The 15,145-nt window shown below is 46.2% G+C and overlaps 1 protein-coding gene across 1 annotated transcript in view; it reads left to right on the top strand.

Moving 5' to 3' along the window:
* The window catches only part of MAP4K5 (mitogen-activated protein kinase kinase kinase kinase 5), a 686,515-nt gene that overhangs the window by 197,366 nt on the left and 474,004 nt on the right, over window positions 1–15,145 (top strand). Inside the window, exon 4 of the mRNA XM_078659722.1 lies at window positions 14,468–14,532. Coding sequence (XP_078515848.1) covers window positions 14,468–14,532 — 65 coding nt within the window. The remainder of the gene's footprint in view (window positions 1–14,467; window positions 14,533–15,145) is intronic.

Genomic DNA, 15,145 nt, shown 5'->3' with positions numbered 1-15,145 from the left:
CGAAAGTCCCGTTCGGCATTTTCCCTCCCTTTGCGGTCTTACTGCGACTTCCTCGTGAACACATAATCTCTCTATGACCGAAGTGCAAACAAGGTATAATGGGCAACGAGGATAGTAACAAGGGAAATGGCCCAGTCCAGTCCTTACTGTCCTCGAACGGCCTCAAACGGCCCGCTCTTTGCCCGGTCTTCGCCCCGGGCGCTCCCGCGCAGCGGTGCTTTAGAACAGTAATAGAGGTGAGGTAAGGCGAGGGGCGGGGCAGGCAGGGAGAGCGACCCAGGTGTTGCGGGTCTCGACCTCACGCAGGGACTCCTGGTACTTCGAGTCCCTGCGGGTCAGCTCGCAGCCCTGCGGTTCCCCGCACACACGTAGATAACGCAGCGGGACCCGCGCAGCGGGTCCGGCAAGGACCTGGCTGAAGTCCGACGTAATCCCCACTCTGAAACAAGGGCAGGCTCAGTCTATGGCTCACAAACGGCAAACAGAAGATCCCAGCGTTGATGGTTGGAGCAGGTCCTTCTCTACTGAGGCGAGGGGCGGGGCAGGCAGGGAGAGCGACCCAGGTGTTGCGGGTCTCGACCTCACGCAGGGACTCCTGGTACTTTGAGTCCCTGCGGGTCAGCTCGCAGCCCTGCGGTTCCCCGCACACACGTAGATAACGCAGCGGGACCCGCGCAGCGGGTCCGGCAAGGAGCTGGCTGAAGTCCGACGTAATCCCAACTCTGAAACCAGGGCAGGCTCAGTCTATGGCTCACAAACGGCAAACAGAAGATCCCAGCGTTGATGGTTGGAGCAGGTCCTTATCTACTGAGGCGAGGGGCGGGGCAGGCAGGGAGAGCGACCCTGGTTTTAGTATTATTGTGGACAATAACTGTTAAACACTGAAGTACATACCAAAATAATGCCACGGCAAGCCACAGTTCAGTCTTTTTTTTGCTTACCTGCAAATTCAAAGCAGTTTACTGGTTGAGTTGTTTGCAATTTGTGGGTTGTAAGCAGAGAATTGAGATTTAGGGTGCCACTGTTTTCTGGGCTCTGTTGCTGGGATCTGCTGGTGCATTTATCTTGGAAACCGCCATGATATCAACTGTCTTCAGATATGTATATGCTCCTGGATGGTATACAACCTTTATAACGCAACTTTTACAACGCACTACCATTACAACGAAACTTTTACAACGCAAAAACTATTACAACGCATGTATTTACAACGCATGTTTTTACAACGTAGGTACCTTTACAACGCATACCATTACAACGTAAGTATTGGTAAGTATATAATTATAATTAAAATGTTATGTTTGGTTTTTTTTAAGGGGTATTTTTAGGGTTCAGGGTCAGTTTTGGATTTTTGGGTAAAGGGGTATTTTTAGGGTTCAGGGTAAGTTTTGGGTTTTTGAGTAAAGGGGTATTTTTAGGGTTCAGGGTCAGTTTTGGGTTTTTGGGTAAAGGGGTATTTTTAGGGTTCAGGGTCAGTTTTGGGTTTTTGGGGAAAGGGGTATTTTTAGGGTTCAGGGTCAGTTTTAGGTTTTTGGGTAAAGGGGTATTTTTAGGATTCAGGGTCAGTTTTGGGTTTTTGGGTAAAGGGGTATTTTTAGGGTTCAGGGTCAGTTTTGGGTTTTTGGGTAAAGGGGTATTTTTAGGGTTCAGGGTCAGTTTTGGGTTTTTGGGTAAAGGGGTATTTTTAAGGTTCAGGGTCAGTTTTAGGTTTTTGGGTAAAGGGGTATTTTTAGGATTCAGGGTCAGTTTTGGGTTTTTGGGTAAAGGGGTATTTTTAGGGTTCAGGGTCAGTTTTGGGTTTTTGGGTAAAGGGGTATTTTTAGGGTTCAGGGTAAGTTTTGGGTTTTTGAGTAAAGGGGTATTTTTAGGGTTCAGGGTCAGTTTTGGGTTTTTGGGTAAAGGGGTATTTTTAGGGTTCAGGGTCAGTTTTGGGTTTTTGGGGAAAGGGGTATTTTTAGGGTTCAGGGTCAGTTTTAGGTTTTTGGGTAAAGGGGTATTTTTAGGATTCAGGGTCAGTTTTGGGTTTTTGGGTAAAGGGGTATTTTTAGGGTTCAGGGTCAGTTTTGGGTTTTTGGGTAAAGGGGTATTTTTAGGGTTCAGGGTCAGTTTTGGGTTTTTGGGTAAAGGGGTATTTTTAAGGTTCAGGGTCAGTTTTAGGTTTTTGGGTAAAGGGGTATTTTTAGGATTCAGGGTCAGTTTTGGGTTTTTGGGTAAAGGGGTATTTTTAGGGTTCAGGGTCAGTTTTGGGTTTTTGGGTAAAGGGGTATTTTTAGGGTTTAGGGTCAGTTTTGGTTTTTTGGGTAGAGGGGTATTTTTAGGGTTCAGGGTTAGTTTGGGGTTTTTGGGTAAAGGGGTATTTTTAGGGTTCAGGGTAAGTTTTGGGTTTTTGGGTAAAGGGGTATTTTTAGGGTTTAGGGTCAGTTTTGGGTTTTTGGGTAAAGGGGTATTTTTAGGGTTCAGGGTTCAGGGTCAGTTTTGGGGTACAGGGGTACAGGGTAAAAATAAAGTAAAATTAAATTTAAATTAAATTAATTAAATTAAATTATATTACATTACATTACATTAAATTATATTAATTTCAATTAATTTACAATTAAAAAATTAATATATACTTACCAATACTTACGTTGTAATGGTATGCGTTGTAAAGGTACCTGCATTGTAAAAACATGCGTTGTAAATACATGCGTTGTAATAGTATTTGCGTTGTAAAAATTTCGTTGTAAAGGTATGCGTTGTAAAAATATGCGTTATAACGTCATATATCCCTCCTGGATGCTTCTAATACTGGCTGGTTGTGAGTCCCAGAGCTTTCGGGTTTGTACTGAGAAAGCAGTGCCACCTACACATTTCTTATTGTATGGTGGTAAGGGGTGCAAGCCTTGAGCGCAGTGTTCTGTTTGGTTTGTTTTGCTTGAATTTAACTTGTAGATATAGCTGTCCTTTTTCTCTGGAGGCTCTGTGGTCAATGCAGAGTGCCTTGAACATTGGCCTTCTAGCCATAGGTAGCCAGTGGAGCGATTGCAGGATTAAACTCATGCATACTCTTGTGTGAAGGTAGAGAAGAAACCTTGCGACAGCATTTTAGTTGAGTTATATGTTGCGTATAATTAATACGGGCACACCAAGGTTTAGGCTACTGGCATAGTCAAGCTTGGAGATTGGTATACATGGAATGAGAAGATACAACACAGTATTTTCATTGTTACAAGGTACTCTTTGTGATGTTGGCATCTGGTATCAAGGATAGCTCCGAATCCATGGTTTCTCCTAGCTATCTAACTTCTCTTGATGTTGTCGGAGGGACTTCAAGTTCTTAGGGTGTAAGGCAATAGACTCGTAGTTTTGCATTATCCACATACCATAGTTTCTCTTTGCAGTATCGAGCTTTAGATGGTTGTTCATCATCCATGTCCTTATGGCATTAAGGCTGTAATCCAGTTTTGAATTGTAAAGGTCTTAGGGACAATCCATTTTTGGGCGTCATCTGTATAGTTGTAACATACAAGGTTGTATAATTTAATAAGATTTGGTAAGGGTATTAGGTAGATTTTGAATAATTGAAGGGGATATGATGGACCCTTGAGAAACTCCACAGTGTTGTGTGTGATGAAGTGATGTGAAAGGGGGTTTCTAACATATGTCTTATTCAGTAAATTGGGCTGGAAACGATTTGTTGTTGCTTGAAGGCTTAAAGGTTGGTTGTGATGGTAGATCCTTCTTGCCAAACCATATCTTGAGGTCTCCTAGAATGTGCAGGCTGGGTGATCCAGATGGGTGTTGGTTACTGTATCATGTAGGACTTTACAGTTGCCATTGCTGCTTGGTGAGCTATAGATTTAGAAGAAGGAATAAGTAATAGAGATGTGGTGACGTCATTTCATCAAGGACCGTCTGTGTCATAGCTATTTGTAGTGTTTTTTTATGGATGACAGCTAGACCTCCTCCAATTTTGCCAATGCTTTTTTTGTTATTGATGTGAAAATCATGAGGGCTGGCTTTGTGGCCAGTGGGTGCAGAAGCTTTGCTGAGCCATGCTTCTGTACAGAAGGTGAGGCCTGGTGTTTCTGATAGTAAGTAAACGATGTTAAAACGTTTTTTGTTCATGGATCTTGGGTTGAAGACCAGGCAGTTTAGTTTTTGTGTTTTTCTTCTTCATGTCCTGTAGTAAGGGTGAAGGTGGAGGGGAATAGGGTGTTTTAATATGGCAGTTTGGGGGTGTATTGTCTTGTGGCTTTTGGTAGGGTTGGAATTCAAGTTGTTTGGTTAGAGAAATGAGGACTTTGATGTGTGTGCTTTTTGTAGTGTGTCATCGCGTTGTAACTTCTATGTTGTCTGGTGATTTGTGTTGTGGGATTGTGGTGGAAAGGTACTAATAGGGAACCTTGTGATCATACGTTTAAAAACCTTCCTTGATTTTTATTTTATTTCTGGGGTTCGGACATTGTGTTTATAGGTTATTTGGGTTGTTATTGAATTGATATTTTGCTTGCTATAGGTTATGTGGCGTTGGTGTTGTGGTTGCACTTGTTATGTAAAAGTTAGATGTTTGATGGGGATTTGTTGGCAGGTAAAGTTATTCAGTCTATGTATATGAAAGGGGGGTGCTTTATTATAGGTGTAGTTTTAGGGCTTATTAGTTGAAAAATATTTTGTGAGAGGTTGCTTTCCTGAAATTCTTACGTTGGTGATGAAAAGTTTCTGGCCCTATGCCCTTTCCTGTGCTTAACATGCAACATCCTTAATCTGTTACCCTTTACCTGGACACCCTGAGCACTAGGGTTAAATAGCCCTATTGACAGTTTTCCTTAAATGGACACATTCGTGGTCCAGAGAGATATCGATCTTTACCGACCGTACCACGTACATGTTAATTCCCTCTTTCCTTGAGCATTGCTAATTTTGCAGCACTTCCGTTTAACACACAGAGCCCCATCAATCACTTCTCTACATGTTGCTGCTGCACCGTTTCCAGTCCCGCTATTTCTTCAGTCTCTTCCCATTTTTCATCTAATAACGCATTTTCAACTTCTCTGGATCTCTGTAAATGCCAGGTCAACTCTAAACGTCCTGTTAATCATCAACCATCTCCGACTGTGGCCAACAAAGCACTAATAACTACATCGTCTAATTCTTACGTCAGAGTTCACCGCTACTCTTCTTTGCTGTCCATATTTATGTTGTATCCTGTCCAGCTCCTACTTCCACAAATAAACTCTTGTCCAGAATTTGTTTGAGTCCCTCTAATACTACTCATCCTGCGGCTGCCTTTTTATGTCCAGCTCTTTCTGATTCCCCGCATCTGGTAACCCACAGTGCTAAGTCAAAGGACCCAAAATCTGTCACATACAAGCTGGTACCCGTCAATGGAGAAGCTGGTATTGTACCTGTAGCATACTAAGTGGCAACATCATCCCTTCCTGTTCCCACACACGCTGTGTGCACCCTCACCCGTGGCTCTTTTTTCCCTTGGTGAGTTGCATACTTTTTTCCTGATGAATGAGTTTGTGCTCAAGCACATTTTCATTTTTTCTTTGTTATACTGCCATGAAGCATGTTTTAAGAGACCGCCTTCGGGTATGAATGAAAAATTTCCTAGCTTTCGTAACGGAATGTTTCAATTCTATTAAGGACACCTAGGCGAGGATTAGGCTATTCTTTCTTCTTTCATTTTTTAACAGCAGCCATTTTAACCAATAACAATCAATACAAACACTACGTTTCCCATGAAGCTTTAGAAAAAATACTCAAGTTCGTAGTAAAGTCTCCAATCCAATCAGGTGCCTTTTCGTTCCATAACTGTTGAAAACCCTTGCTGGACTTATTCTTTCTTCCTGCGACAAAGACGACCATGGAAGTTTCTTAATTCTCTTTTGAGGACTCTGCACCTATGGGCAGAAAAGGAGTCCTAATATCGTGCATGCGGTGAGGTTATCTTGGACAGCATTACAGTAACGCATTAAAAAAACAGGAAAACGGTTTACTTACATTTTGACGTATGTCCCATAACCCGGGTGGGTTCCTGTTCATCCTGAGGGCTGGCTAATCCTCGCCTTCGTGTATTTAATAGAATTGAAACTTTCTGTTACGAAAGCTAGGGCATTTTTCATTCTATATCAGAACACGGAGGCGAGGATTAGGCTAGTTCAAAGCTTATCCACCACTAGGGTTGCAATGGAGGAGACTGGCTTAAAGTAAAACCTCTTGAAGATTGAGTCTGACAACCAGTCTGCTGCATTCAGAATGTCCTCCAAGCGAGCTCCTAACACAAAGGCCTTCGATGTCTCGCTGAATGCGCTCCAAAGACCTTCGTATCGATACCAGACTCTAGCATCACCCAGGGAACCCATCTTGCAATGGTTAGGGATGAAACTGCCCGAATAGTTTTCCTCAAAGCAATGAGAAGTTGCCGCTCTCCATGTGGACGCACGTCCGCTGCCATGACCTCATAGGCCTTGCTGCATCTTACTGCACAGAGTTTGGGGACTCCTGGGAAGGCCGGGTATGAAATCGCCCGCAACTGGCATTTAGTGCAACGAGAGACGTGGAAGGTAACGCCTACTGTGGTGAACGATTTACCGGAGATATTAAGGGCCCTGACATCTGAGAGTTGTCTACAGGACACCAAGCATGGCAACATGGCCAGTTTGGATGATAGTTGCATGCGCGATAAATACTTGTTGCTAGGCCATCAGGATAGGAGATGCAAGACCTTGTTGACATGGCAGAGGACTGAATATCTCGGTCCTGGATGAAGGGAAAACCGAATGCCGCGCAGCTGTTTTTCACCATCGAGTGGTCTCCCACTGGATGAACCGCTACTGCGGCGTGCCCGACCGAGTTTGCGGACTGGAAGGTATTAATTGTCCTGTACGCCAGGCCCTCAGAAGCCAAATGGGCCCTCACAGGATCCAGACTCTGTTGCAGACACCAACCCATTCATTGAGACCAGGCCGACCGGTACCGCTTGACCGTGCCGTCTGCCCAGGCCTGGGAGAGGAGTTCCACAGCGTTTCTCGAAAGTCCCGGGACCTTCCATCGAGCCCGGTAATCCTCCATGCCATGAGAGGCAGGGAGTCTCTCACAGTCAGAGGGTGCGGATTGCCCACTGGGTTGCTCAGGAGATGAGGGGAGCGGGAGTTGACGGATTGTAGAAGCCCAGGAAAGTTCCATCTGAACTGGAAACAATGCTTGCGCTCTCAAGTCTAGGGTGATCACCACCAGTTCCGCCCTCTACCGGCGGGTTTGGGTTGTCATCCGCATTCTTATGACGAAGGGGGAAAGGCATAACCCCGTTCCAGGGCCCAATCCTGAATAAACACATCCGTGACCGTCCCCCCCGGGTGCGGACTCCAGCTGAAGTACCTGGGAAGCTGGTGGTCGAGGTGGGACGCAAACAGGTTGACCGAGAAGGGCCCCCATCGATCCTGAAGGGCTTGGAACATCAGAGGAAAAAGCCTCCATAAACTCGAGTCTCTAAGATGGCGGGATTGCCAGTCCGTTACCTGGTTGGACACTCCCGGGAGATGCTCCGCCATCACCGACACATGATGTGACAGGCAATATTCCCAGAAGTCCTTGGCGAGGTCCGCTAGAGCCTTGGAGCGAATCCTACCCAGGTGGATTATGTAGGGGCCGGCCGCCACGTTGTCCATTTTGAGGAGGACGGAGGACTGGGCTCTGTCCCGACATCGGAATGCGAAGGAGCCCACCATAACCTCCAGGCAGTTGATGTGGAATGACCGCACTGCGATGGACCAACCTCCTCCTGTGGTGAACTCTCCACAACGTGCCCCTCAGCCTGAACCGCTGGCGTCTGAATCGATCACCAGGTCTGCAGGGACCGAAGATAGAACGACCGTTCCATACCTCCATGTGGAAAAGCCACCAATGGAGCTCCTCATTTGCTTCCTCGGACAGCAAAACCTGCTGGGCATAAGTTAAACTCCAGCACAGATGAGACGCATTAAGTCTCTGAAGGGCCCGAAAATGAAGAGGACCCGGTAAAATGGCCTGTATTGAGGCTGACAACAGTCCAGCCTCTCTGGCGATACTACGCAGAGAAGTCTGAGGCTTCTGTAAAATCTGCTGTATCTTGTGACAAATTTTCGCCATTTTCCTGGACGGGAGGCTTAGTGTTGCCAACACAGACTTGATCACAAACCCTAGGAAGGTGAACGAGCGAGAGGGAAGGAGGCAGGACTTTGCCTGGTTCATCACGAATCTCAGTGACTAGAGGAGAAGCACTGCCAACCGCAGCTGTTGCGATAAAACCGAAGACACTGATTCATGAACAGCATGTCGTCCAGATAAACGATCTTCCTGATGCCCTGCAATATCAACCTCTCCACCACCAGGTGTAATATCTTGGCGAAGCACCACGGCGCCGACGACAGACCAGAGGTAAGGGAGGTGACCTCAAAAGTTTGGCCCTGTAATAGAAATTAGAGGAAACAGTGAGGCGGAAAAATAGGAAGCATAAGGTAAGAACCCTTTAGGTCCAACAGGACCATCCAATCATTGGGGCGCAGAAGGTTGCAGAGTAGGTGAATAGCCTCCATCTTGAAGTGGCAGATCAGCCTCTAGTTGAATTCTTAGAGATTTATCACCGGCCATTGACCCCCATTTTGCTTTTGCACCAGGAAGAGGTTGCTCATAAAGCCTCTGGGATGAGACGAGCGGCAGATTACCCATTTGTCCAGGAGTTCCTGCACTTCTTGCTGTATGAGGTCTGATTCCCTTCCGGAAAAACAGATTGGTGTCAGGGGAAGAAGGAAGGGGAGGGGAGGGGAGGGGGGGGGGACCTGAACAGGGAAGCTATAAAACTCCATGTGGAATCCCTGCACCGTTTCAAGCACCCAAGTGTCAGTCGTGAGGGCCCACCAGTTGTCAAGGAATTGAGCTAGTCGGCCCTCCAAGCAACGACATGAGATAATAAACAAACTCACCGTGGGTAGGGGGAGCGCCTCCGCCACGGCCTCCTTTTAGCTGTCCTCTGCAACGGGACTGACCCCTGGTGGGGTAGAAGTTTCCAAAGCGCGAGGAATCCTGATACTGTTCTATCTGTGACTGTTGGCCCCCCGCTAGTCACTGACGGCTGTCAGTCACTAGTGGCCAGTCTAGCGCCCCCACCACGGCCGGCCCCGCTAAAAACCCGCGCATTGAATATGCGTTTCACTGTGGACTGGCCCTTGTCCAAGGAATTGAAAGTGGAGACAAATTTACTAAGCTCCTTCACAAACGGATCACTAAAGAGCCCACCCTGAGCCACCTGGCCTGCTTCTGAGATGGCTGGCTCGCCTAGTTTTGGGTCCAGTTTTATGAGAAGCAACCTGCGCCTCTCCGTGGAGATGGCACAATTTGCGTTGCCTAAGAAGCTGATGACTCGTTGAGCCCAATTAGAGAGGACATCTCGTGGAGTCGGGCCCCCGACGTCTTAGCATCCTGTGCCATTTCGAAGATCTTTACCAAGGGGCCCCTGACATACAGCAGTTTATCCTGGCATGCCCGCCAGGACCTGTCAATGCCCTTCTTCGGATCCGTAATATATTTGGTCAGGAAAGTCGCCATCTTGGCGTAGATTTCCGGGGTAATGCCACAGGGTGTGGGCGCTTGCGTGGCTTCTGGGAGCGGGATGTATTGGGACTCCTTCTCCTCATAGCAGTAGGCAAACTCGTCCACCTTCCAGGGACTCCAGAGGAGTTGAGGGCTAGAGGTAGTTATCAGGTAAGCTTGGTAAGTGAGGTGGTGGCCACCCACCAGGTAAGAGGGCTACTGTGGTTGGGTGGGAACCCAATGTCAAGATCCCTGGAGGGAGCGTACAGCAAGTATGGGGGAGGGGTGGCTGGTTGTGGCAGAGAACCCCTACATGGGCCGGTCTGCACATATTCAGCCTGAGGAAGCCTGTAATCTTACCCCAGAGGGGTGTTCTGCTCCAGGCTAAGCCTTTTAATCTACACCGATCGGCAAACACTGATGGAGGCGCTCAGCGCTGGCCGTGACTGACGCGACCCCCAACCTGCGTTAGCCGAGAAAAAAACGTTCAAAAGGATAAAGGAAGGCGCGCCCTCTGGCAGCCAGTGGACCGCCGCACACTTCCGACCCGGCACTTGAGGTATATCAGTCGCGGCCGTGTAGGAGCGACAACGTGTTCCAGCGGCCGCACAGATGAAGAGAAACTTTGTAATAAATCAAATTAGTAAGCAATAAAGCACAGTACAGAGAAAATGCGAAACAAACCATCCCAAGCAGCACTGAGGGAAAGTGTCTAGACTTAACTGACACAGGCTGCTGCAGCGAGGAAAGAAGGGGTCCAGCAGGGGTCATTGAAAGTTATGGAACCAGGAGGCGCCTGATTGGATAGGAGACTTTACTACGGACTTGATATTTTTTCTAAAGCTTCATGGGAAATGAAGTCTTTGTATTGATTGTTATTGGTTAAAATGGCTGTTGTTAAAAAATGAAAGAAGAAGGAATAGCTTGATCCTCGCTTCCGTGTCCTGGCATAGAATTAAAACTCTTCGATCCTCATTACAAGTTTGCCGGACTGGGGTGTAGTATTTGCCACAAGTGGCCCCAGGATAACAGAAATGTGAAGCTAAACATTGAAATCTGTTTTCAATACAACAAATTCCTCATATTTTGCCTTTTTTCAATGTTCCCCTTCCCATCCGCCCCCCAATTAATGTCAGCAGGTTTGCCATGCCATGTTTTAACAAGGGAAAACGGCAAAGGTGGGGTAATTATCCCCCAACTCCTAATTCTAGTCCCTATGCAAACATACGCTTGTAGTGGGATTGAAATTTAGCCTGTAACTTGTAATGAGGGCTTTAGTTTAATTTCACTACGTAGGATGCACACATATAAGGGAACCTTAGTGTTGGACTTGGTCCTCTCTCAAGGGTCATCCTCAAACGTGTTGTGTTCACAATCCTATTTTATCAACCCATGTTTGTTGGCATTTAGGATGATGTGCACTATGCCACTGTTAACTAGTGCTAAAGTGTTTGTGCTCTCTCGTTTAAACATGGTGAAATTGGCTTACACCCAATAGTCACATTTAATTTACTTGCAAGTCCCTAGTAAAGTGATACTACATGTACCCAGGGCCTTTAAAATTGAATGCTAATAGTGGGCCTGCAGCACTGATTGTGATACTCACTTGAGTAGCCTTTTAAACATATGTCAGACCTGGCATTGCAGCCTGCATGTGCAGTTTTAACCTGCCATTTCAACCTGGCAAAATAAATCTTTTGCCTGGGGCCAAGCCTTCCTTTTTAATACATTTGTCACCCATAGAGTGGGCGCTTAACAGCCCATAGGGAAGGGTGCTTTGTGTTTAAAAAGTTGGACATATACTCTTAAATTATATGTTCTAGTAGTAAAAAAACGTTTTTTTACTAATGCAAGACCTACCTCTCCCATAAGACAATACTGGATCACCTTATACATTTAATAAGTGATACATTTCAATTGAGAACAAGTCGGAACGGTTTTGGAGTCTAAAGAAATGATTTTGGTACCTAAAGAATTGTAATTTATTCGATATAGTGTGGAATGTGTGTTACAAAATGTAAATGTGAGGCCACGATCTAGATATCATGGGCATGGAACCGCCCTAATCAAATCCAATTCCCCCCCCTTCTCCCCTCCAAGTACACTGTAAACTGTGGTTTATTGTGCTAGAATTGATGTTATGGTAATGCTGCTTTGAGAAACTGCTTCACATTCTTGTTAATTTAACATGGAAAAAGGTAAATAAAGTTTTTTAAAAATGGTAATTTAAAACCCTGTTTAATGATGATGTTGGATTTTAAGTCACAATTCTGAAAATGCCACTTTAAGAAAGTTTGCATTTTCTTGTCCCATCCATTTGGTTCCTGCAGCTTGTGTCCTGGGTCACATGACTAGGTGTAGCTGGCAGTTGGTCTTTGTGTAGTGCTCTCAGTTAGTGAGACAGAGGGAATAGATGTTGGCAGGATGGCCTTCTCTGCCTTGATAAGGGGCGGGAGCTGTTGCCTAGCACACTTGCAAATCACAAAGGGTCTGTTTTACACTAGCCTTTTGTGGCCTCCGATGAGCTGGATGCCAGGGCAGGGAGGTGGGACATTCCAAGCACATGTGGGGTGGATATCTCCAGAAGCTTTAAAGTGGGCACCAGGTATACAAAATGGACCCAAATCTCAGAAGTGTGCTGCTCTGCAAGAAGGTGTTGCCTTGCTGCCTGAGTAAGGAGTGGAACTGCTTCTTGATTCCAGGACCTCCAGAGTGACTCCAAGGGCTAGTTGGTGGTCCTGCTCAGAGTCTCGGGGACAGAAAAGGCTCCAACCATGATCGGGACATTCCCTTCTATGGGACTTGTCACCCAAGTGGTGCCACCCCAGTCCTGGACCCTTGGAAGTGGACCTGGAGGTGCTCTGACAGCCCAGCATTGGTCCTGTGAGCAGAACCAATGCAGTGTGCTGTATCTCCCTTGAGCCACTTTAGAACCACTGCTGCCCTCTACATCTTTGACACAGGCCTTCGCATTACTACACCCTCATTGACTGCATCCTTGATGACAATGCATTACTCCACATCACTGCCACGCAGATTCTTCCAAACCACCTCTGCGCAATGCACCTTCACTGCAGGGCTTCTCATCGCAAGCCCCTTGCTGACGGCCTCCTCTATGACGACGCATGACTTCCCTCGGAACTGCCGCTGCGCGAAGCATCCTCATCGCAGGATCTTTAGGCGCTCCGCAAACCAGGATTTAAGGTAGTTTGTTTAGCGAGCCTAACTTTCCCTGCATCCGGCCCTTGCTCCATCTCGAACAACCTAAATTTGGTACTTTGTGCATGCCCGGCGCGACCAGATAACCTCAGTTGGCACTTGGTGCTTCTAGGCCCTCTTTTCAATTAAATCTTTAAAATGTCATATCTCCGGCTCTACTGATTGAATTTTTATTGTTTTGATCTCAAATAATTTAGCACATTTTATTCTATTTTTCTAAATCTGTGTGGGAATTTTCTTGTGTGTGTTCTCACTTTATTACTCTTTGAAGTGCTGCATATGTACTTAATGCCTGTAATTGTTACGCCTGACTGCTTTTATGCCATACAACCAGAGGGTTAAGCAGAAGTTAAGTTGAGGGGTTGCTGTGTTTCACCCTGACTTAGATTGTGGTTGTTGCTTGAATAGGGTTTTAACCCCCTCAAACAGTAACCCAATTTCCAGCACTTAGTTTAAAACAGCAGTACCCCTTGGCGCTGTTGAGGTAGAGACCGTGACGAGATAGTTTTAGTGCAAGAGTTGGAGCACATATAGAAATCCCCCTCGAAGCGATGAAAGCGCATCGCTTGCAAATGAGCTGTACATTGATAAGTCCAGGAGTCTCTATCCTTGTCACGCTCCTGTCACTGCTGTTGTGAGGTGTTCTTATTTCTTCATTCATGGCTGTCTTCACATATTCTTGTATACCCCTAGTGTGTTCGCATAGTATGAGCAGCATTACACCAAGTAATGAGTACGCCTGTTTTGATTACCCTTCCTATCTTTTGATTACTAATTGTGGGATTGGTTATTTAATATTGAGTCAAAGTTTTTTTTCTGTTCCTCTCTGCAAAGAGCAACGTCAAAAACTTAAAGGATTGTTAAGAGGGAATTCTGCTCAGTACTTGCCCTCTAAATATGGGCCTCATTACAATGGTGATGGCGGACAACCGGAGATCCAGGGGGAACAGGGGTTAGGGGCCCCCAAAGTCCCTTTCCGCTTGCCTTTTCATCGCGAGTTAACCACCATAAAACGTCCGGTGGGTTTACTGCCATGAAACTGTCGATAGAAATGGTAATTGTAATCCCTACGGCAGTGCCTGAACATGCACCCCCACTGTTGTAGGGATTGCAGTCCCTCCGACAGGCTCAAGGAGCCTGAGAGATGTGTGGCAGTCGGTCTGACTGCCAGCTCTACATCCACCCGCCATCGTAATGCTGCGGGCGGTCCTGCAGGGTCCGATGGTAATGGGACCGCCACCAACGTCCTGGTTGTGGCGGTCTCACCGTCCTCGTAATGTGTCCCTATGTGTTTCTATCTTGAATTCCTTCCGCCTGCCTCTGATTTTCCTTTCATCCCAGTCTATGGGTTTACGAGGAATCGCACAACTTGGTTTGTATTGGCTTGCTGTTATTTAGTAATATCTTTGTGCAACTCCATAACCGGATGATGGAGCCTGACTAGCCAGACTGGTCTGAATTCCGGCTTTTGCTCTGGCACTTCTACCGTTTTGTGGAGCATCGAACCGGACGCAGCAGACCTTGGAACACAGCCGCTGAAAGAGTTTTTTTCCCATCTGGAGTGTGTGCATTAAGCTTCAGTATTTTTATTGACACATTTAAAGAATGGCTATTGGAGAAATATGTAATCGTTTGTGTTTTTAAAACAGTAAAATCATAGCCTTTATCGTTCTTTTTTTTTTTGTCTTGTTAGTCGAGAGAAGCTGTGGATCTGCATGGAATACTGTGGAGGTGGATCACTTCAAGATATTTACCACGGTAATGCAATATCTATTCTGGTATTTCAAATACTTTTTGTGACTACAGGTGATGTGCAAAACATGTTGCGGTCATGCTAAATGTAAATATAGATTCTTCTATTGTTAGTTATCTTCTTGTGCTTGTAACTCTAAGAACATGTAACAAAAACACTTCTTCACCGGCAGCACAGGAGCGAGGCCTCGAGGGTCACTTGTATTCCCTCCAAAAACTGCTCTTTTGCTCCTTGAACTCTCCACTCCCCATGCCACAGAATCCAGATCACCACATAATATTATAGAACTTTCATTTGTCACCCACCGTCACTGCAGTAGCCAAGGACGTTATTCTTCAGCTCTGCACTCCGAAAAATCCTTTCACTACTCCAAACCGGCTCATTTAGGTGACAAACTCCCTTTTCGCAGTGCATCTTTTCCCCTGTGAAATATCATATACACCTGTCTCTCTAAGAGGCTCGACTCTGGGCTTCAGAACCTGGCAGTTCGATTGGGTTCAAACCTTCCTAAGTTAAACCATATGAAACCCACCCCAGCAGTGCCCACTGACTGCCACGGCACGGGCGTGAGCCGTGTCCCGTTAAGAGTGCTTGTGGGGCCAAAGGCCTAGAATACCT

Source organism: Lissotriton helveticus, chromosome 9 (assembly GCF_964261635.1).
Source record: "Lissotriton helveticus chromosome 9, aLisHel1.1, whole genome shotgun sequence".
Classification (NCBI taxonomy): Eukaryota; Metazoa; Chordata; class Amphibia; order Caudata; family Salamandridae; genus Lissotriton; species Lissotriton helveticus.
This window is presented reverse-complemented; position numbering and strand designations above follow the sequence as displayed.